Raw genomic sequence first — 24586 nt, 5'->3', positions numbered from 1 at the left:
TTGTAAATGAGAAACAACTTGTCTCTTCAACCTGTAAATGTGTTTCTGGAAGTTCAAGTCCTAAAAAACAAGGTGGTGTTTACCGGTTTTAATGATTCAAACTTAACCCCAAAACAAAGCAGAGCTGTAATACAGCGATACTTGACGTATTGCTTCTCGTTGTTAATAATCCTCTGGGACATTAGATACACTTTAGGGAAGGAAGTTCTCATATTTACAAGTTCCCAAAATAGCCCCGTCACCCGCACTCTCAGTATATCAGTGTCCTACCCGAAGCGGGGGCCCCGCAGAAGTTTCCCACACGTGTCACAGGCCAATGTCACGACAAGGGGGCGAGGGAGAGAGGAAGAGGGCCAGGGAATGGGAAGAGGCAAGATTAGCTTTAAGGAGTGGCAAAGAAAATAATGAGGAAGATAAATAAAGCTCATGTGAGAAGGGGAGGGGGGTTAAGACAAAAGGCGTGGATGGTGGTTGACCTCGTGGAAGTGGAGGGACGTGGACTGCAGGAAAAGGGGCACAGATGGGCGGAAGCACTCTGCAGTGTAAACGCGCTATAGGTGAAGCGAGTGTCTGTGAAATTGACCCTGAGGTTTCCCGCACTCTTAAATCAACACAAGGGTTATGCAACGGGGTGTTAACGGCCCTCGAAGCTCGGTATTTCATCCCCCCTGATGATGGATTTCACAGTGGTAATACCTACCGGCTTGTTTACCTATCTCAACATAGTTAGCTGCATACTGTACATTGTAACATCCAAACTAAGTGTTCAATGAGATCAAATTACAAAGTTCCCTTTGGCTCAAGCTCGTTCATGACAGTTGCCTTTGATGTCTGGTATGCAGTCCGTCTAAGGACTGAGCCTCAGATAGTGAATAGTGTAATCCAACACATTGCTAGATTCTGACAGCCCAGGAATTATCAGTTACATTTGATGTCTCTAACTGGCACACCAACTCTTCAAAGGCATTTCATTAAAGTATAACTTTTATTTTGGTGATTATTACCTCACTAAGATGTTTGACCTTCTCTGTGATCAATGGTGTATTCAAAGATGTGGACACGAGAGGCCTTTCACCTCAAGTTTATCACAACTACTTGGCATATGACATTTACATTACATGTCATTTGTTAGACGCTTTTTATCAAAGCGACTTACATACTCAGTACTGTGGACAATCCCCACAGGAGCAATTTGGGGTGAAGTGTCTCAGGGACACAACGACATGCTGACTGCAGCGGACTCGAACTTGCTACCCCCTGATTCAAAGTAAAGCACTCTATCCACTGAGCCACAGCCGCTTACACGAATCTACTGAAAATGGACTTGTTAGTAAGTAGGAGACATCTTGTGCCTGTGTATTTCAACTTCTGAAATATATGCACATTTATAGAGTGGGGGAAGATGGAGTAGATCTAATTTTAAGAATTTTTAACAAGGTAGATGATTTTTTCCGTGGAGAGACCACATCAGACGGATCATTATCACTCCACGCAAATCATTCTAATGTCTTAAACATGTCCCTAAAATAATCAGGAGATTGCACATATTTTAGAAGAAAAACAAACATGAACTCGCTCTTTTTCTGTCCCTTTACTTTTCATAATATATACAATATTGTTTATTTTGGACTTGGACTGGAACTGAACTGGGTCAGCCAAACAAGCTGATTTGAATCAGAGGAAAACAGAGGGAGCCTGGTCCTCTGCTGCTGATCTGTCTCTGCTTCCTGCTGGAGCTGCAGCTTTGGGGCGGCAAGTCTGTCATGAAGAAGACCAGCCCTCTCTGTACTCCTGTAATTGTTCTTATTCATAGTCTGTAATGTCTGTAAATGTAATCAAAAAACAAGAACATCGCCACGTCACGTCATCCTCTTAAAAACCTCCTCTATTTTTACATCAATCTTTAAATCAAAGGCAGTAATACAAACATCAGGAAGTAAAGTAGAGATTTACAGACCATTTTTATTTAACCTGATCCTTTAGATCAAGGTCAAAACTCAAAAACCAGTGGGCCAACATTTCAAAATGGGTACGAGTGGAGGGCCGGACTGCTTCAATGTTTATTGCAAAACTTATTGAAATGAACTTATTGCACATATTAAACCTGGAACTAACAAAGCTTAAATTATTGCCTATAAAAACAACATTAAACATTAAATAATCAGTTGCATTCATTTCTTAGGCTCAATCTGCAGTCATTTTATATGATTACATTTTCCCACAGGCCAACAACAGCTTCAAAAAAAACTATTTCCCTCAAAGAAAAAACCAAACATGCCCTGGTGTCGCAAGAAAAAAAGTGCAGAAGGAAACATCCATTAAAACTCAGTGGGCCGAAATTAAATCCACCAAGGGCCTGATTTGGCCCCCGGGCCTTGAGTTTGACACATGTGCTTTAGATAGAGAGAAAGAAATGTGATTGACTCGCACAGATCGGTACACCTCACTCTAATATTGTCAGAATGTGTTAGATCAGATAAGATATTGATCCCAATGTGGGAAATGTTTGTGTTGCAGCAGCATAAAAAGACATGGCATTGTACACTACAAATTAAAAGACAAGAAATGAACAAGAGAGTAGAAAATATACATGTTGAATTTACAAATGAACAAAACAAGATATTATATTTCCATAAGTATGTGACGGATGGAATATTAAATATTAGAATATATAAATGTAATGTTATCTTGAAGTGATACCTGCAGGTATAGCAGGGAATAAGGAAGCCTCCATGTGCTCAGGGAAGAGCATCCCTCCAGAGCAGAGTGTAGCGAGCAGAGGAGTCGGCACACTCAGCTTCAAGCAGCTCCATGGGAACAGGCGGATGGCAGCTGTTTCCCTGGAGACCTGGGACCAACAGGACCTGCTCTCTAATTACCTACGCCCACCCGAGTTGGCAGCGAGGCAGGGAGCTTGCCTCTGTATAAGACCCGTAGCACAGAAATTATGTATATCTGTTTAACTTCATGCTGATCCTTTGTTCTTTAATAGTTGTGGAAGAAAGATGCGTAGATGCAAAAGGACAGCGGCAAAGGATGTGAAGGCTGGAAAGGAAACAACGCACGCACTTTTGAGACAATGCTGGCATGACTGTAGAACTATGCTGACAGGTAACTTGAAATATCATGCTCAAAACTATTTAAATGCACTGACAGAATGCATCTAATTAGACATGTAACTTTAGGATTGTATCCCCAGGTACATTATCATAATTTACATTTATTTTTATTATGCCCATTTCCGCTGCGTTTGAAGCCTTAACAGCAGGTTTTTGCTCATGGATCTATTTTCTTTATTATTTTCTCAGCGAAGGAACCAACATTTAAACTGAAGAAGTCTTCTGATAAAGCTGTGCTGTTCCAAGTGAAGAAGAAGGAAGCATCACCTGCCAAGACCAAACAAAGAAGAGGTATGCCACACTGATAGATGTGCCATTACAGACATAGATTTGTATTAAAACACAGTCTATGATTAAAACACAGTATACGTCCAATACGTCAGGTGCAAGATTTTTAGATCTAATGGCGTCTCCCGTAATATAGAACAATAATGGATATTAAAAACAAGTGGTAGGAGGACACATACTTATGTATGCATTTTTTTAAGTGTAGAGGTGTGTTGTTTTCAAAAAGGTGCTTATAAACTGTATACATGTAGTAAGAAGTTTTCTCTTATTATAATAATGAAAACATGTTTGCTAACATCATCACATTGTGACATTTGTTTTTGGCATATCTCCCTCTCCCCGCCCCAGCAGGTAAAGTTGTCCCACCGTCTGCTTCTCCCAGGCAAGACTCAGACAGTCAGGCTTCACCACATGATCTGCCCCGCACTGATGATGACGACAGCAATAAGGATGATGATGACGATAATGACGACAATGACAGTGATGAATGTGATGCCAAGTCTCCCTCAGCTAGCTCAGACTCCAGCCGCTCTGCTACTAAACCAGGTATGAGTTTTGGTGTGTGTGTGTGTGTGTGTGTGTGTGTGTGTGTGTGTGTGTGTGTGTGTGTGTGTGTGTGTGTGTGTGTGTGTGTGTGTGTGTGTGTGTGTGTGTGTGTGTGTGTGTGTGTGTGTGTGTGTGTGTGTGTGTGTGTGTGTGTGTGAGAGAGGAAAACAGTCAGGGTTTTGAAGCCACTGATAGATGTTGGTGTGTGTATGATAAAGGTTTTAGACTAGACAGGGTCCTACAGAAACACTTCAAAATAAGCCTGCATGCTTTTGGAGAAATGTCTGTATAAGGTTTGCGGATGTGTGTATGGATCAACAGTTGGATCTATGTTTGTTCCATACATGTTCATTGTCCATACCTGCATTTATTTGTCTTTACAGCAGTCGTCCCTAATGCTAAAGAGATCAAGGCAGCTAGATGGCAGCGTCGCGCCAACCGAGCCCAGAAAGAATTCATTTCCCTGGGTAGAGACGGCCACAGCTCAGCTGGTAGCACCCCGGATCACTACAGCAGGGAAGATGATGAAGACAGAGTTGATGATGACGATGATGAGCCGGATGATCACGAGAGAAGAATTGAGTTTGCCCCAAGACTGAAGAGCATTAGGGAGAGGATTGCAGATAAACTTGGTATGAAAAGCAGGGAGAATCGATTGTATTTTTCAATCTTCTGTTGTAGTAACTGAATTACACTAAAATAGTCTGTTGTATGAGCGTCATAGACATGAAACTAGGATGGCTGTCTGAAAATCTCTGTCTGTTTTGCACCTAATTGTGGAGTTGTGAAGTTTACTCTTTTGTATGTTTGTGTGTAAATCTAGGAGACAGTGATGACAGTCTCTCAGGATCTGATGTAGATGAGCAGGACCTTTGGGAGGAGACACAAATCGAGAAGGGAGTCAAGAGACGGCCGGGAGAACAGGTAAAGATATTTGATATCTTTTTACTGTCATTTTTCTGTGTCTCACTCTTCTTGTATCTAAGTGGGATAAGAGTTTATATTACTAAACACTCAAGGCTTCCATAAGTGTAACTATCCTCCTGAGTACTACAGCTGTTAGATCCTTTATCCTTTTCTTTCCTTCCTGTCAGAGCCCATCTGGCAGTGAATCCAGCAGCTACAGCAGCAGCAGCAACAGGCGGAACAGACAAAGGAAAAAATCAAAAGGGCTCAAAATACCAGCTTTTCCTGCTGTCAGTGTTTCAATGGTCAAGAAGAGGATCACTGGAAAGTAAGTTTCCTCCTTTATATTCTGTAATGTCAACAGGGATAACATTTATGAATCAAATACTGATCTGATATAACCTGATATTGTTATTTAAAAAGAAACAAAAACGTTAATACATTATAAATTGATTACATTTTTCTAATTACAGTTACAATTGTTTCTCTCTTTAGACTTGAATCCCTGAAGGAGGTGCACAGCGCCCGGCAGGCGGAGCTGAGGAGGATGGAGGGCGATGTGGAGAACGCTCGGGCATCCGCCGAGACTCTGGAGGAAAGTTCCTCTGAGAGACAGCTCAGGTTTTACAGGGACACGAACCTCTATGTCCACAACGTGGTGGAGTGTCTAAGGGAGAAGGTAAGAAAAGGAGTGAATCTGTTCTGTTAATGTCTTTTAACTGTTACATAAAAGCTAATGTCAATGAATTATTGTTTGATCTCTCTTTCTATTCAAAGCTCTGTGTCATAATCAGGCAGTTTTGTGTAACACTAACAGCTTGTATGGAACAGTTTTAGCTCTACTTTTAGCTCTACTCTGGATATATCTGGAACAAACTCCCAGAAACCTGCAGGTCCGCTGCAACTCTGACTACTTTTAAATCCAGGCTGAAGACTTTTCTTTTTGTCGCTGCTTTTATTTGAACTATTCATATCTTAAACTGCACTGTAACTTTTATCCATGTACTTTTTCTTGTAATGTTTAATTGAACTATTTATATTTTAGACTGCACTGTAACTTTTATCCATGTATTTTTTTCTTAATGTTTGATTAGCTTTTCTTTTTTAATGCTTAATGTCTTTCATTTTTTTTTTTTTTGTAAAGCACTTTGAATTGCCTTGCGTTGAAAAGTGCTCTATAAATAAACTTGCCTTGCCTTAGTCCTTAAAACAACAGGAAGCTGCAGAATGTTCTGACTGGTTAATGGATGATTTTCTGATTGTTGGCAGGTTGTGGAGATCAACTCTGTGGAGCTGGATCTGCACTCCCTGCTGTCCGACCACATGGAGGCGCTGTTGGCTCAGAGACGACAGAGGACCAGGGAGCAGGCAGACCGCCTGCAGCAGATCAGCTGTAAGTTACATCTATGTGTCCACCTGTCTCTATTTGCATTGTGTCAATGCACAATGTGGAGCTAAATACTCTCCAGAAAGAATATGTACATGAACCCGATTGATCTATCCCACTTTTTTAGATGGCACCAATGAGCAGGGTGGAAGTCCAACTAATGGAACAGAAACTCAAAGGTGAGTGTACAAATATTTCTGTTATTTCTTTTTTGGTTTATAACTTTTCTCATATATTTGATATCTTCTTTACATAAACAAGATTGAAATGGGTACTATACTCTACTTTACATATGTTAGCGGTGCAGACTCTGGTGTTAAAGCTGAAGAAGATTTTGATCTACCTGAAGACTCCCAGCCCTCAGCAGAAGAGGAGGAGCAGCTGCAGAAGAAGATAGGTAAGAAGGAATCAAATATAATAGACTAATGGCTTTCACCTACAGGCCAGATTTGTTACAGCTTTAACACTACACTGTGATACATTCTTTTTGAAGAAAATCGGATTAAGTGTTGCTCATGCTGCACTTCGCTCTGCTCGCTCTCCAGCTGATATCCTCTTGAGGTCCCAGGCGGTCTTTTCTGACGTCCAGGATGACTTTTCCAGCGTGAAGAAGATTTTGTCCCGATTTGAAGAGTGGAGAGGGTCTTACTCTGACTCTTACCACAATGCCTACATCTCTCTGTGTCTGCCCAAGTTGTTGAACCCCATCATTAGACATCAGCTACTGCCATGGAACCCATTAAAGGTACATGTGGACACAAACACAGACACTAGCTCTTACATGCTCACAGATGTCATAGCACAACTTTTGACCTTTTATATTTGTTTTGTAACAGAGTGATAGTGGGGACTTTGAAAACTTCCCGTGGTTCGCTGCAGTGGAGACATTTTGTCATGGTCATGGCCACGAGGAGCTGGAGAACACAGACAGACAGACGCTGTCTAATGTCATAGAAAAGACCGTCATACCCAAATTGACAGGTAACACACACTCACTAATGAGGCATGTTTTAAATGTGTGTAATGTGTTCAAATGCAATAGGAAAAGCACATTGGTAAAAGCTATTTGATGTAGAGCTGCAACTATTAGTCAATCTACAGAAGAAAAAAAACACATTTTGAATGCAAATAGAGTAGGAAACGCCTTTTCAGCCTCAAATATAAACATTTCCTGCTTCTCTTTGTTTTATATCATATCTATCTTAAAGGTCCCATGTCATGGCCATTTCTACTGATCATAATTCCATTGTTGAGGTATACTAAAATACATTTATATTGTGCAATTTTCCAAACTCACATTGGTTTCTCATGCAGCATCTCTGTATAGTATGTGTATTCACTCTCTGTCCTAAACGGCTTGTTGGAGCTCCTGCCCCCCCCTCCCCCCTGTGAGCCCAGTGGCCGTCTGCGAGACAGCGAGACAGCGAGACACCGCGGAACTCAGCCTGTGCACACACCCGCAGCCTGACTGGGAGTTTGCTGACACTTTGTCACTATACCCGAAATACGTCACAATACCCAGAAAGTAAACAAATGGAAAAAGAGAAATCTCCAACGAGGCGTTCTGGGGCAGCACAGACAGGTCTTTTCTGTGTTAGAGTTTTACTCGCTACAGAGTGTACTTTGAGGGTTTGTGACTCTGCAGACCGTTTACGTGCATAAAAACCTTCATAACACACAAGGGGACGGGTAATAACCAGAAAAGCATGACATGGGACATTTAATATTGTTTGGATTTGGACTGACAAAACAAGACATTTAAAGACATCACCTCGGACTATAAGAAACTGGGATGAACATTTTATAGTGTTTTCTGACAATTTATAAACCAAACGATGAATCGGTTATTCTAAAAAACAAAAATCAGCAGATGAATTGATGATTAAAAAAGCTATTGTGAGTTGAAGGTCATTTTGGGGGTGCAAGTGCTTTGGAGCTGTGGCGGTTATATTCAGGTTAAAAATGTAGTTTTGCCCAAATGTGCTCTGGCAAGTCTTAACACGATTTCCTAGAGAAAAACATATTCTTACCAGTTTCTGTACCTGTTCCTCTTTAAGAACAACATGTTTCTTCTCCCTCATCCCCTCGCTTCCTGCTCCTTTAACAGGTTGCTGCTCCACAATGGAATATTACAACAACCCCTCAACACTATATTTCACATCCTCTGTCTGTTTGTAGAGCACAGATGTGTCAAACTACAGAAACATGACATTGTGTATTTCCTGTGTCTCTGCGCAGGCTATGTGGAGCTGGTGTGGGATCCCATGTCCCGCCAACAGTCGGTCTGTGTGTCGGATGTTTGTCACCGACTGAAGGAGGACTACTCCATCTTTGAAGGAGAGCAGAGTAAACCGGTCAAGGTCAAGCCAACTCCTGCTTTACTTCTTTAGGATTTTTATTTAATTGTATTAACCCCAATATAATTGAATATGCAATATGTATGTTTGTATTCATTGTGTTCATGTCCCCTGCAGGCCTTCAGAGAGGCTGTGATCAGCAAACTGAGGAGCTGCGTGGATGACGATGTCTTCATCCCTCTGTACCCTAAAACGTCAGTTTCTTTTCCTGCCTTTTTAAGTTTGAACATTTGTATGACTAACGAGAAAGCAGAAAATACTTAATCCTGTGTTATCATTGTTGAAGACATGTCCACTCATTAGCCCATGCTCTTACACCTCTTTCCATGTTCATGATACATTTATCAATCAATATAAATCAATTATTTATGAAGCCCAACAACAGACAATTACACATTTGTCTCAGTGGGCTTTACAGACTGTACAGTAGACGATCAACATCCTTTAACTGTGATGGATTAAAGATCAGGTCTAATGCAAATGATTTCAAATGACTTTATAACGTTCTATGGTATTTTCAATCTGTAATTAATACCGTTTGATTTTCTAACAGGTTCCTAGAAGACAGCTCGTCTCCTCAGTGTCGTTTCAGGGATCAACAGTTCTGGACGGCCATAAAAGTACTGCTCTCTAACAAATAATACTTCAATATTTGTTATATTGTTTTAGTTTTTCCCTTGGGGAAGGAAATGTTTGCAGGCTGATGTTAATTGTTGTTTTGTGTTGTATAGCTGCTAGGTAACATGGGAAAATGGGATTTGCTGCTTCCCGAGTCTGTGTTGAAGGAACTGATGTTGGACAAACTTCTGAACCGATACCTGCTGACCGCTCTGTGCAGCCAGACGCTGAGCAACAGGGCCGTCCATGCATGCAGAAAGGTGCTTACATTTAGTATTTTCAATGATCAATGTGTGTATTTTCATTGTTTGTTTATGCTTGATTTATAAAGGTCTGGCTGTTCGTCAACTACCCCTCACGTTCTTAACCTCACACTTCCTCCCTCTCTTTCTTCAGATAGCAGACAGTCTGCCGCTCTCTTGGTTCAAAGGAGAGAATTCCTGTTTGCCTCAGCTCCAGAACTTCAGAAACCACCTTGTTCAGAAAGCTCATAGCATCTGCAAACAGCAGCCTCCTGAGGAGCCAAACACCAAGTAAGGAACATAACATTTGTTTTGCTGTAAGGTCAACTTGGTCAGAGTGAAATGAAAAAAAGACTCGTCGTAATCAGTGTTGTGACTAACGCATTACTGTACCTGTAACACACACGGCAACGCCCACCACTAGCACACACACATACAATGGCAGATGCAAGTATCAGCGAGAGCAGCAGCAGCGCCTTTACAACTTGGAGATATAACCACTACTAACGCGTTAGTCCCAACACTGACTACAAGTGCACTACTTAGAACTTGATTGTTGAGGCTACAATAAAGATGCCTGTCAAAATCTCTAAACATATCTTTTGTGTTTTATTGTTCCACTCCATAATGATAATTGCTACAATGATGAGGAGTTGTCTTTTCTCTTACTGTGCCACAGAACAGCACAAAAACTTGTATTTGTATTGTTATTACTTTTTTGAGAGCAGTAAGTATAACTATTGCTAGTTACTTTTTAAAAGTAACTTGCCCAACACTGATCGTAATGCAGCACGTCATTAAGTTCACCTTTCAAAGCCACGCGTAAATGCTCAAATCCAAAATGCTTAATTGTAATACTTATATATTGAAAAGGCTGTTTTTTTATTTGTACGTACCTATTTCCCCATCATATCAAGTATGCAGCATTGGTGACGACATGAAATGAAATGTATTTAGCATAAATTCACTCCGATGTCATGACTCTTCTTAATACATTTATAACAACAGACTATACTGTAATGCACTCTTTCTGTGTCCTACTCTCCTGAAGGTCTGCTGTGGTTGAGGTGCTGAAGATTTTAAGTAGCATCCGGTGCAATGATTCCATCATGGCGATATCAGAGAAATACCGCTACGAAGACGTGATCTACTCCCACCAGCTGCTGAACCACGAAGACGTATGAGCAACAAACACTGGACTGAAAGATGGATCAAACTGCAAATGTAGTACGCTGGTACTTTGAAAGCTATCGTCAAAGATATTGTACTGCAGAAGAGGGGCTCCTCCTAAAGGTTGCTAGATAGCCACTGAACTGCAGAATGAAAACAATGGATATATAATCGTTTGGTAAGGTTGCGCTTAAAGTATGAGCTAATAAGTGGAACAAATGAGATGTTTTACAATTTAAACTGCCAAGAAACATTATGTGAGGAAGAACAAATCATATTCCTGCCATTTCTATTCATGAGCAATTTGCTGTCTGTTTTGTACCGGAGATACATTTATTTTTATGAATAAATATTTGAATTTTGTTACAATATCTGGTGCTTTAGTCCGATTTTACTTCTTGACATGGTGAAGTTTCTAATAACGGTCATGGCAAAGTCAAATGTTTTTCTTAATACTATATATATATTGATTGTTTCAGCAGCTATCTTCATGAAAGAGAGAAAGCATTATTGCATTATAGTATCTTATTAACGTCAGCTCTTAATTCAGTCATAGAGGTGGTATTTTCTGAATGTGAGATGAGATGAGATATATTAGTGCAAATTGATATTCTGCTAAATACACCATTTACTTTAAAAAAAAAAAGGTCTAAAAATTCCACAAACTCAGCTTGTCATTACACCAAGAGGATACAGCCTATTATAATATATTGATATTTCAACCAAAGAGATGTAGACATACAATTAGCAATACAGCAGGGAATAAAAGTAATAAAACAAAGACTAGGGGCTGGTCAGTAAGATATATCAATAATATCAAAGACTCACTATGGATGAGGATGAATACAAACATCCAGACAGACAAGTACATAGTTAAATGTATACAATTTAACATAGTCATACATACTTGCATAAAATCACGTTTCAGTGACAGCTGCTTGATATCACTGCTAGTAAAAAACATTAGTTTATTATATATTATTGCTGATGCCAATTCTTGGTTTAATGATTGATAGCTATCAGCCATGTAATCTCACAAGATGACAAACCAAATGTCCCTTACCCACAGGATCTAAATGTAAGCTATAACGGGATAAATTCTAAAGTCTTTGCGGCAGTGCAAAAACGACTGTATTGTCCGAGGTTCCTGTGAACAAAGCCGAAAAAGCTGCATTGAATTCATTCTAAAAATATGGCCTTAATTGGGAATACAATTTCCCAAATCAGTCTTTGGTAATCTTGAACATGTTAAGACTTAGAGAGTACGATTTTCTTAATTACTTTTATCTGACGTTGCTTTGTAAAATTACAAAATAGCTGGCAAAACGTCACACACACACACACACACACACACACACACACACAATTGGCAAAGGTCCTCTTTGATGAAACAGTTGAGAGAATGTGAGATTTGTTGCCACGTATAAGTAGGTAAATATCATAAAGGCTGCATCATTTAGGAGATTCTGTTTTTATGCAAAAGTTGTGGACACACCATTATTAGAATTTTAATGATTTGATGTAAACATTGTTGGATCATAATTTCATATTTGTCAGTACAATATTTCACTAACTGATCTTTGGTATGATAAATAGGCAATCTAAATGTTTTCACTTGTATCACCTGACAGTGTACAGTAGTAGAGCAAGACTAGTAGTAAACATGTTTTGTCCAATTAGGTAAAAAGATTAATTGAAATGACACAGCGAACCTGAACAAACTTCATGGACAATAATCATGTTGGAGCATAGCCGTGTTAAACCTGTTCACACGCAGCTGTTGTGCATTGTTGAATAATTGTTGTGCTTGGCTGCTGCAGCTGTAACTTTTGTCTTTCAAGCAGAGGGTCAATAGTACATTCAAGCCAAAGAGACACCAGCAAGAAATTATAAATGCAGAAAATGCAATCAAAAATGCTGTTGGAGCTTAATCTGAAAGTGCACTCCATAAAGCTATCGTGATTAAATAGCCCTCTTATAAAAGTAGGAAACGTTCCATTTATTATTAGTATATTGTAAGTATTAGTAAGTGCTGACAAAAACCTGGAGTATGGCATCAGGGAGGGGACAAACTTTAGAGGACAGTAAACTCGATCCCGTGTTTGTGGAGGCGGTCCGTCAGGGTGGTTTTTGCAAAAAGAGCTGCTGGAGTGTAGACCCCTCCCCTAGAAATGAAGGATATCAAATGAGTTTCATTCCTCAAGCGATATTCACACTAAACCGTAAAACATAGAAATTAAAACGCTTTGTTTGAAGCATAATTTAGGATTTAAAAAAAAACTGTTCCCAGGTTCCTATGTAAGCTCCTGTATGTAAGATCACCTTCTAGAAAAACTCTTATGTTGTTATTTTATACAACAGTCCCACATATTCAGTTTTATGCCTACTCCAATTAAAATATTTAACACAATACTTTGCCATGTGTCACTGTCTAGATGGATTACATATAACATAACAAATATGGTCAAATGGACTGGACCTGCAAAATATTAGTCCTGCATATGTATATCCAAAATGTAACAACAAACTAGAGAATAACTTGGAATGAGCATATCAATTGTGCAAAGAGACACTTAGATTCAAATTGTGTGTGCTGAATCTGTATTTGGGTGAAAAGTCACTCCCTTGTCAGACAGTATGTTGTTATAACTCACTTCTTGGGCAGGGCTGTGGGTTCGTTGAGCATTGTGAGGGCCGACTGCACCATGGCGATGGGCGTGGCCACATATGCACACTCTGAGTAATAACAGAAAGACAAATAAAAAACCTTTAGACACACCAATGAGGGTTGGAACATACCAGAAATGAAATAGTTTGCCTAAAAAAAATGATGAGTTTATTCTCCCGTTAGCTCACACTGCAGCGGCCGCTCTAAAGTATTCACTGTCCGACTCACACAAGCAGCTGATGCATATCCCCAGTTCCCCTTGCCTAAGTGAATGTGTGTCAGTCTGAATTGACACTGTTTGGTATCACAACGCTGTTGTGAAAGTTTCTCTGGTATAAAACGGGTGATGTTAGCATAGCAACTGAAGCTAAACTGACTACTTGCATCCGATAGCTGCAATAATACAAAACACGTCTGCCTCTCTCCACAATGATCGATAACAGTGAACGGATGGTCAAAGTAAGGTACAAATAAACAGAATCACACGAAGCCTGGTTAGTGTTGCCTGACTTTATAAAGTGTGTTTATAGGCACTACTGCTTGTAGGCACTGGCAGGCATGACAGTCGACCCATGGGGAGGTGGGTTTAGTTTCCTGCACGCCTCGACGTAAGAGAGACGTAAGCGACGTCTCCTCTTAGCTCCAAAGCTCTTGCCTCTGGACCGACAATTTTTTGGAGCTGAAAATGAAGCGGATTCCGGAGCTAAGAGCCGGCGCCGCTGCGGTGTGAACAGGAAAACCCGGCGCTTTTCAGGCTCTAGCTCCGAGCCGGAGCTGAAAAGGCGCTGGTGTGAAAGGGGCATGAGGTTCGGATTACAGGTTTTATTTGTGCATTCATGAAGGGATTCAAATAGTTCTCTTTGTTGCATCAAGTACAAAACTAGGATTTTGAGTTACCTGGCCCCTTCACCAGAGTGCGGATCTTGCCGTTGGGTTTTCCCTGGGAGGGGTCCTGCCCCTCCGTGTAGCCCTCTCCAAAGAATTCAAACTGGAAGGTTGAATCCTTCATCTAATACACACATAGAAAATATATATCAGAAAATCAAGCATCCTTTACTATCTAAACTAAATAGATGTATTTGCATATGCATGAGATGAACCGCAGCAGAGCATTAACTCAGTGTTTTAACTTTATTTTTGTTTACCTGCTTTCTAGTCGGTCCGTCCATGGAGAAGACTCCAAAGGAGAAGAACTCTGGGTGCTGAGAGGGTGGACAAATAAAACACATGCACATAAGCACCTAAACATATCCCAGTTAAATTGGCTTATGTGATGTGCAATGTTAGTTTACCTTGAGGAGCAGTTTGCGTCCAAAACTGAACTTGACAAAGAGCCAGAAAATCAGGCCCCCAAACAGCAACTTCAAAACGTTGCCAATTCCTCCGATTCCCACATACGCTCCATACTGAACCTGAGAATAACAGTAACAGATAATTGGATGCTGGACAAACATGGCAGGGGCAGTAATATAAACACTGTTCTCATGTTGGCCCCATCTTAAGCTAAAAACAAGAAATGTCATGTCAAGACAACAAAAAAAGAAAGATTTGGAACAAACGGCAGCATATTTGTCCCTATCCCAACTTTTCCATAATGAAAAAAAGCCAGGAACAAAACCAGTTTTTGGTTAAAAAAAACAACAACCTTAAAACATAACTGTTTTTGTTACAACGGTTTTTTCATCAAACTTTAACCCCCTCCCTGCTAAAATGTCCACGATAAAAAATGAAAACGAAATATGTGAGAGTACAAGGTAATTAACTTACATTATACAATAGGTGTTATTTTTTCTTCTTAACACTGTATTAAAAATGTATTTTAATAGTGAACAATTAGAGGATTTGGAGGGGCGTGATTGGGAGGAACGGCCCCCCCTGATCTGAACCGGAGTGGTGGTTTGTTACTGGACTTCTGTGCTAGTCATGGATTGGCCATAACAAACACCATGTTCGAACATAAGGATGCTCATAAGTGTACGTGGTACCAGAGCACCCTAGGCAGAAGGTCCATGATCGATTTCGTTATCGTATCATCGGACCTGAGGCCGTATGTTTTGGACACTCGGGTAAAGAGAGGGGCGGAGTTGTCAACTGATCACCATCTGGTGGTGAGTTGGGTCGAGTGGCGGGGGAAGCCTCTGGATAGACCTGGTAAGCCCAAACGTGTAGTTCGGGTGAACTGGGAACGTCTGGAGGAGGCCCAAGTTCAGGAGGCCTTCAACTCACATCTCCGGCGGAGCTTTTCGGGCATTCCTGTGGAGGTTGGGGACATTGAACCAGAGTGGTCGGTGTTCAAAGCCTCTATTGCCGAAGCCGCGGCGGGGAGCTGTGGTCTCAAGGTCCTAGGTGCCTCAAGGGGCGGTAACCCTCGAACCTCCTGGTGGACACCGGTGGTCAGGGAAGCCGTCCGACTGAAGAAGGAGGCCTTCAGGGATTTGTTATCCCGGGGGACTCCCGAGGCAGTTGCAAGGTACCGACAGGCCCGAAGGGCAGCAGCCTCATACGTGGCCGAGGCAAAGCAGCGGGTGTGGGAGAAGTTTGGAGAAGACATGGAGAAGGACTTTCGGGCGGCACCAAAGTTGTTCTGGAAAACTGTCTGACACCTCAGGAGGGGGAAGCAGGGAACCATCCAAGCTGTGTACAGTAAGGATGGGACGTTGTTGACCTCAACTGATGGAGTGTTGGGGCGTTGGAAGGAACACTTTGAGGAACTCCTGAACCCGACAACTCCGCCCTCTATGTTAGAGGCAGAGCTGGAGTATGACGGGGGATCAACACCAATCTCCCGGGGGGAGGTCACTGAGGTCGTCAAACAACTCCACAGTGGCAAAGCCCCGGGGGTGGATGAGATCCGCCCGGAAATGCTGAAGGCTCTGGGTGTTGAGGGACTGTCATGGTTGACACGTCTCATCAACGTTGGGTGGAAGTCGGAAACAGTACCGAAGGAGTGGCAGACCGGGGTGGTGGTCCCCCTTTTCAAAAAGGGGGATCAGAGGGTGTGTGCCAGAGGCATCACACTACTCAGCCTCCCCGGGAAAGTTTACTCCAAGGTACTCGAAAGGAGGGTCAGGCCGATTGTCGAACCTCAGATTGAGGAGGAACAATGCGGATTCCGTCCTGGTCGTGGAACGACGGATCAGCTTTTTACTCTCGCAAGGATCCTGGAGGGGGCCTGGGAGTACGCTTATCCGGTCTACATGTGTTTTGTAGACTTGGAGAAGGCGTATGACCGGGTTCCCAGGGAGTTACTGTGGGAGGTGCTGCGGGAGTATGGGGTGAGGGGGTCTCTACTCAGGGCCATCCCATCTCTGTACTCCCAAAGCGAGAGCTGTGTCCGGGTCCTCGGCAGTAAGTCGGACCCATTTCCGGTGAGGGTTGGCCTCCGCCAGGGCTGCGCTTTGTCACCAATCCTGTTTGTAATATACATGGATCGGATTTCGAGGCGTAGTCGTGGGGGGGTCTGCAGTTCGGTGGACTAAGGATTGCACCACTGCTTTTTGCAGATGATGTGGTTCTAATGGCTTCATCGGTCTGCGACCTTCAGCACTCACTGGATCGGTTCGCAACCGAGTGTGAAGCGGCTGGGATGAGGATCAGCACCTCCAAATCTGAGGCCATGGTTCTCAGCAGGAAACCGATGGACTGTCCACTCCAAGTAGGGAATGAGTCCTTACCCCAAGTGAAGGAGTTCAAGTATCTCGGGGTCTTGTTCTCGAGTGAGGGAACAATGGAGCGTGAGATGGGCCGGAGAATCGGAGCAGCGGGAGCGGTATTGCAGTCGCTTTACCGCACCGTTGTGACGAAAAGGGACCTGAGCCAGAAGGCAAAGCTCTCTGTCTACCGGGCCATTTTCGTTCCTACCCTCACCTATGGTCATGAAGGATGGGTCATAACCGAAAGAACGAGATCGCGGATACAAGCGGCCGAGATGGGTTTCCTCCGCCGGGTGGCTGGTGTCTCCCTTAGGGATAAGGTGAGAAGTTCGGTCATCAGGGAGGGACTCGGAGTTGAGCCGCTCCTCCTTCGCGTCGAAAGAAGCCAGTTGAGGTGGTTCGGGCACCTAGTTAGGATGCCACCTGGGCGCCTCCCTAGGGAGGTGTTCCAGGCACGTCCAGCTGGGAAGAGACCAAGGGGTAGACCTAGGACCAGGTGGAGGGATTATATCTCATCGCTGGCCTGGGAGCGCCTTGGGATCCCCCAGTCAGAGCTGGTTGATGTCGCCAGGGAAAAGAAAGTTTGGGGCTCTCTGCTGGAACTGCTACCCCCGCGACCTGACCACGGATAAGCGGGAGAAGATGGATGGATGGATGGACAATTAGAGGAAGATCCACACAAAGAAAGTTTGATTAAAGGAAACAGAAGTGAAAGACTGACCGGCTTGGCGTGATGTTCCTCCAGCAGGAAGCGCTGAGTTCTCTTCACAACGGAGGGATCAGAGCCCAGGAAGGGCACCGAGTACTGCTGGACCTCATTACTGAAGAATAAGTTTCCCCTGCAAATTCACACAAAGAAATACACTCAACATTATCAACAACTGTGTTGGGCAAACTACAGTACAAAGTATAATAAATGGTAATGACAGCCATCTTTTTCAATTAATTATTTATACAGGCAGTTTTTCCCACTGTAATATTTCCTCCTGAATGCACAAAAATAAATAGAACATATTTATTTTTCCCATACAACTATTAGGAAAATAAAATTGCCTGATATATTTATTTTAGATTCTTTAACTCTTAAATATCAATATCTATATTGGTTTTATTAATCACCAGGTTCTACTGAAGTTATGCCACTTGATATCACTGCTTAAACAAACATATTGCACTGCTGGTGCCAAATACCGTTTTAATGATAGACTGCTATCAGCCGTGCTATCTGACCAGGTGAAAGGTTATTCTGAAGGGAACTTTGTCACAGCGAGGCGTAGAGTTTGTTCACTTTGCTGTGGTCATGTTGCCCGTTCATATTACCCAACATGAGCTAAATGTAACAGATAAGGGACAGAAAACACAGCCATTGCTCCGGTGCAAAAATATGGTCCCAAGTTGATCAGTAACAGTAACTGTATGACTGAGTACATTTGCCAGTTGGACAGAGTTTCCTTAAATTCTTAAGCAAGTTAGAGAAACCAACTGTTTAAGTGCCATTGAGAAAACGGAAAGGAAGCGTTATTTTTATGTCTGAAAGAAATGTCAACTCTACTATGTACCTGCGTTTAATCTTGGAGCCAACAGTGGGGAGGGGTTTGTAATTGAACTTCCTCCTGAGAGTCTGGAGCTCATGGCCCTCAGAAAAACTATGGACAGCTGACTGCCACGTGCCGTCATGGAGACATCCTCCCTGAGAGAGGAAGGTAGAGAGACAATGTGGAAGAAGAAGCGGTGGAAGAAAGGGGAAAACATAAAAGACAACAGAATGAAGAAGGGTTCAAAAAAGAGGAAAGTGGATGATCAAGGAACAACAACAAGATGGTCCATAGTTTGGACTTTTAAGTTACATACATCTTCTCCTGTGCCGAAAGTCAGGAAGCTCTCCACTGCAGTCAGGGTGCCTGTGGAAGAACACACATACACATGATTTAGATATGATCAAAAATAGCAACAGAAAGAGTGGAGTGAAGCGGGTGTCATTTTGCATCAATGTGTTTGCGAGCCTACCCTTGAACTGGTCCCTGGTGAAGAGGACTCCCATGTCGGCAGGAATGGAGTCGAATCCGCAGCTCCCTATGACGTACACACCTTGTTCAGCTGCCTGGCTGTCGTAGTTCAACTGCATGCCCTCCAAGAACTGCATACAGCCAGACAGAAACATAGTAAAGACACAAACAAGTGCTTTCTGTGTGCCAGTTAAAAAAATGAATGGAAATGTTACTATGATTTAGATTCGACAGTTTTTTCCCCACCTCTTAACAATTAGCACAAAATGATGGTGAAGGTGTTGGGGTGTTTTGTGTAGCTTTTAAAGGAATCAATACACAACAGAATCCAAGTCAGAATGGGGACTGTGTTTTTGTTTTTTTAAACCTATGATTTTTAAATACAGAAGTTTAAAATTAAGGTTAAAAAAGAGAGACCCGAAAATATCCCTTTGAAAACTGGGCAGATCTTAATATGCATTACGACAACCTTTATCTAGAAAAACACATAATCCAATTTATTTAGTCTGACAACATTTTAAAAATGTATAGCTGAGGTTTAAAAAAAAAAAAAGCCAGACATCTGTCCTATTGGTCTACAGTTGGTTCTACATTTCATAAAGCAGAGATTTTGACTAGCTTGCTTCCTGGTACAAGGTGTTCCAAGCCCTAGTTCCTTCTCACAAGCAATTCTGGATTTGGCAGCAGCATGACCTAAATGAGTTGCTCAAATATTTTGTATATAAATGATTTCTGCTGGGAATTTAGAGTCAGATGGTTTGACTGTGTTTTAAGTGCATAAGACCTCCATCTAACAGCCTGGAGAAACTGCTGTCATGCGGCCAAGTGAGGGATTATCTTGTCTAACAGGATGCAGCATGAAACGCAGCACGTCTGAACATTAGAACAGCTGCAGAGTCAGATCTGAAAACATCTTTTTACTTTAATTTCACATGCATTAATACATTTAGGGCACATATCATTTTAGTATTCAGAAGATTAAGGTCTCAGGAAGGGAAATACAAAAGGTTAATAAAATAATAAAAATGACTTCCCTGTAACAGTTACAAGTTTAAGTGATGATAAGTGATGTGCACAACATTATAGTAAAGAAAAACAGCACCATCGACATACCTGAGGCTCTCCACTGATGTCAATGTGGTGGGCTCCATTCTCCACACAGGCCTTCACCATTTGCTCGCCAAAAAACCTGTACTATACACAGACAGAGACACATACACACGTATATTTAAATAATGCAAAACCTTATTGTTCTTATTTGGTGGAGGTCTGATTCCCCGGCCAATTGTTTGTGTTACTACTTTGCTTTGGGCTAAAAAAGGGTTCAACTTTTTGAATGTTAGCCAGTAAAATAACAGGCCAAGCCTCCGTCTAAACCTAGGGCCTAATTTGGTGTAAAAAAAATACTCCTCACAAATACAGAGCTTTTGACAGCTTCTGTATGAATAATACAACTTTATAAGCCTTCAATTATTTCTTCAATTATATGTTTATTCAGCACAAATCTGAATTTAAATTTAAATCTAAGATGTCTGCAGTAACCACTTCAAAATAAACAGTTGAAACCAGATATTCCCTTGCATATCACATCTCAAGGTCTTTTTACTTATCATTACTGCCTAACCTCCATACACGTTGGGACAAATGTGAAGGTTGTATGAGGCCCCTTTGGTTGCAAAACATGTCAGAAACCATTTATTTATAATTAACAATTCATTTTTCCACCATACCTAGCATTCTAACATACCCCGCCAGATATTGACTCTCACTCCCTTTTGTTGCCGATGCAGCAACAAGACATGATCCCCACCTGGCAACGTCCCGTAATGGCTGGGTGGAGGAGGTGATGACACGCGTTAAAGTAAATACCCTTAATTTTCTCAACAACTCTTCTAATATAGTCCGTCCATGAATGCAACCATATCATTCTCTTCCTCATTTTCTTCTGATATTTGATTTGGCTCATTTGCATTTATTAACCTTCCTCACCTTCTGAGCACAGTTGGTATGTCTGTCTGTCTGTCTGTCTGTCTGTATGCAAGTATGTTTGATGATAGATGCACAGTGTCATCTTTGTGTATTACACTTTGTGTTTTAAATGAATGTTTGCAAACATTTTAATAAAATATCTGATTAATAATAAAAAATGATCCACTGGATTTCCCCACAAAGCATTGCAGCTGCAGAACCTAGCTCCAAGGGGAATCCTGTTAAACTTGAACATTGAGGTTTCTTTTGTTTTATATGTATATATATTCATGTTTAAAAATACATGCAAGTCATATGATCCGTCTGATTATTACGAGTTGTTATTCTGTTTGTAGTCTTAAATAGTCAACCTTATTTTGTTGATTTTGGATAACCAACCTGCAGAGCGAAGTACATTCCACCTTTGTAACACTCCTTGTTTCTTCTTCTTGGGCTAGTATGTGAAACATGGGGTCACAAGAATACTGGCAGCACCCCACTCTCAATGGCCTTTACCAGATGTATTAAATGTATACACACTTAAAAGACGAGATAGAAACACTGAACTGATAAGAGAAATAAGAGGGAGTATTTTTTTTTAACTTCAAATATTTGTCTCTATTTAAACCAAGTTGCCAGCTGCTGTGTACAAGAGTAGGGAAACTGCAGTGGAAGAATTTGAATTGAAACAAGAAACTTGATTTCACACAGAATGCAAAGCAGTGCTGGATGCTTTCCATCCTGACTCAAATACAATACGAAATATTGTGTGCTGCAAGTCAGTTGGCTTCATTGTGTAAATAAAGGCTGCTCTGTGTGTATTAATGAGAGAGAGAAAACAGGGATATGTTGAACTACACTGGTGCCAAAGGGAGATGCCAACATGCTATATTTGTGAGATGATGTGAGGAAAAATAGTTTGTCATGAGATGGATAAAGAAATGTGTAATTTTTTAAGAAAGAGAATGATAGGCAGCTACTTACAGGCCCTACACAGTTGAGAACAATCACAGCCTGTTTGCACATGGCTGCAAGAGAGCCTGGTTCTCCCACATCTGCCACAATGACGTCCACTGACCTCAGCTCAGGCTTACCTGCAAGCACACACAGAATACAAATGTTTGCGTTACAGTCTCAAACATCAAACGTCTTTATAGTTAACATAATTACTAATATTCATGATTACCAGGTGTGAATATGGAAATACTGTAGCTGTGGGAAATGAGTATGCGAGAAAGAACAAGAGAAAATAGGCTACAAGAAGCACAGAAAATGTTAGAGCGGATTGATTTGGATAAACATATTTAACTGCGATAATTTTTACTGAGAAGGGAAATTGAGTTTGTTCAGAATTCATGATTTTTACCTGACTATCATCATTGAAAAATTATCATACAAGAATCTAAACTAAACAAAGATTTTATAGTGTGCAAAATTAGATTTGTATGCTGCAACAATACTTTGTTCAGATTGGTATTTTGACACATATTCCACCTTTAACAAACATTGTGCATCCTGTGAAATAACTAACTTTTTGGGGCTTGTTGGAGAAAGGCACATTTGTGTTTAAACGGACAAACTGCTTGCAGTGTTTCCTGAATGACAGTGTGTGCTGCCATGGCTGAGGATTGTACAGTGAGCAGGTTTGTTCCATCAGCTGTTGTTCACTCCCCGAGGACACAACAGAATATCTAATCCTCTGGAAAATCACATTACTATCATGACAGCAGAAAAGCTCCCTGCTCTTGATCCAGTCATGGAATTTATTATCCAGATTTAGAGTGTTGCATATACATCCTAAAAAATGACTGGCCCACACAATTAGTGTTTACCGGTATTCAGTAAATATAAATATTAATACGTTTTTTTTTTTTAAATTGGGAATTTTCCTTTTTTTGTGTGTAATTGGAAATGGAATTTTCTTTTTTTCAAATATTTGTCATCAAACACATTAATCTATCAATTCATTTAAGGCTGATATATTGACTTTGATGGTTTTATTATTTTAAAATAATAAAAAATCTTACAGATACTATTAGTGCAGGGAATAGCATTCCAATGTATTGTTGCTGTAGTTTGGCAGTTTGTGCAAATTGTGTTGAGCATTTTTTACAACTCTTACTCCTTGTTAGTAATCTTGTTTGTCTTTTTCACCATCAGCAGTAAGGATAAATTGTTTAAGGTGTTGGTTGAGTTATTTAAGGTGAGAGTTGAACCATGCCTTATCTTTATTAACTTTGTTCAAAGGGGGAAAAAGTAAGAGCTCAAAAATTAGTTTTTGGTGGATACAATTTCAATAATGGTATGATTTATTTTTGTCAAGTTGCCTCCTCGCTTGTACTTTGGAGTTAAGTCAGAGTTTAAGGTCAAAGTAATGTTAAACGAATCACTATCAGCAAGCTCAACTTGGATAGATTAGTGATCCTGAGTTGAACTGAGAGTTAAGTGATTTCCGTATGCCTTTGTAAATACTCTGTAAAACCTGATTAGAGGAGCAGCTCTAACTACATTATCCATCCTTCTGATGTTGGAAATATTCACTGAGAAACTATCCTGTTGCAGAACTGTTGGTTCTAGAGACAATATGATAAAAATAAGTGTTGTAAATTAACTAAGTACATTTGGTCAAGTACTCTACTTAAGTACAATTTTGAGGGATTTGTACTCTCCTTGAGTATTTCAATGTTTTGCTACTTTGTACTTCTAGTGCAATACAGTTCAGAGGTAAAGCGTGCACTTTCACTCCACTACATTTATTTAATACCTTTAGTTACTTTGCAGATTTAGATTAATGATGTGAAATATAAAAAACACTAAATAAGACTTTAGTCACCTGGAGTAAAATTCACAAGCTACCCTGCAGTATTCAAAGTCAAAAACTAGCTGCACCTTTACCAGCTTTGATAAACACAAATTAATGCATCAATAATTATAATCAAAACATATGATGTAAATGATTCTGAAATTGTTAGATCTGAAATGTGAGTAGGCTACTTCCTTTTGGTAGTATAATTTAATTTGATGTCAATACTTTTTTCCACTTTTATTTGAGAAAAAGTTTGATTGCAGAACTTTAAAAGAGTAACCATACACTCTGGTACTTCTACTTTGACTTCAGTACATGAGTAATTTGTCCACCTCAGAGAAAACGCACAACTAATGGAGTTGTTGGGGTACGTACTGAGTTCTGCGGCCGCCTGCTCCAGAACTTTCTCCAGCTTCTGCTTGCTCCTGCCGGCCACCGCCCACTTCAGGTTCCCGTTCGGACCCTCGGATGCGACCCGGGCCGCCTCCTCCACCACGAACTGTCCCGTGAATCCGGAGGCTCCGAAGATAATGAGATGATAGGGTCTGCTGGATGATGTTTCGACACGGGCCATGGTTACAGCAGCAGCAACAGTGGAGGAGTTAGATGAGATGATACCTGCACCAGTCTCTCTGACTGACTGACAGCACAGAGCTGACTGCGTGCACTTTTGACAGCGCTCCAGAGTCTACTTCCGTAGCAACATTATGCTAATATGCTAACAGACATTAACAACTGCGTGAACGTTTTCTTTACTATCAAAACAATTACGTATCAAGACATTTTGTCACGTTACGTGTGTATTATAGGTCAGTGAATGTTTTATAACAATAACTGGCTCATTCCAAAGAG

The 24586-nt window shown here is 41.1% G+C and overlaps 2 protein-coding genes across 2 annotated transcripts; one reads left to right on the top strand and one right to left on the bottom strand.

Annotated features, from left to right (window-relative positions):
• Window positions 1-2732: 2732 nt before the first annotated feature.
• Window positions 2733-11004, top strand: gcfc2 (GC-rich sequence DNA-binding factor 2). Its single transcript, XM_034078577.1, has 18 exons — window positions 2733-2933; window positions 3269-3410; window positions 3759-3953; window positions 4337-4585; window positions 4777-4877; window positions 5048-5187; window positions 5355-5538; window positions 6129-6252; window positions 6374-6425; window positions 6546-6643; window positions 6792-6991; window positions 7083-7227; window positions 8485-8606; window positions 8721-8797; window positions 9157-9223; window positions 9335-9481; window positions 9618-9754; window positions 10515-11004. The coding sequence occupies exons 1-18, from the start codon at window positions 2733-2735 to the stop codon at window positions 10645-10647; spliced, it is 2514 nt and encodes an 837-aa protein (XP_033934468.1). The 3' UTR covers window positions 10648-11004.
• Window positions 11005-12116: 1112 nt separating this feature from the next.
• Window positions 12117-24415, bottom strand: LOC117439436 (saccharopine dehydrogenase-like oxidoreductase). The gene is made up of 12 exons (XM_034075318.2): window positions 24110-24415; window positions 21913-22022; window positions 20074-20154; window positions 18962-19091; window positions 18806-18855; window positions 18514-18644; window positions 17676-17793; window positions 14594-14713; window positions 14447-14503; window positions 14199-14310; window positions 13288-13369; window positions 12117-12798 (listed from the first exon to the last, which is right to left on the bottom strand). Exons 1-12 carry the CDS (start codon window positions 24306-24308, stop codon window positions 12708-12710), a joined length of 1281 nt encoding a protein of 426 aa, XP_033931209.1. The 5' UTR covers window positions 24309-24415; the 3' UTR covers window positions 12117-12707.
• Window positions 24416-24586: the final 171 nt, after the last annotated feature.

Source organism: Pseudochaenichthys georgianus, chromosome 3 (assembly GCF_902827115.2).
Source record: "Pseudochaenichthys georgianus chromosome 3, fPseGeo1.2, whole genome shotgun sequence".
Taxonomy (NCBI): domain Eukaryota; kingdom Metazoa; phylum Chordata; class Actinopteri; order Perciformes; family Channichthyidae; genus Pseudochaenichthys; species Pseudochaenichthys georgianus.
The sequence above is the reverse complement of the archived record's forward strand: the minus strand, read 5'-3'. Positions and strand labels throughout refer to the sequence as shown.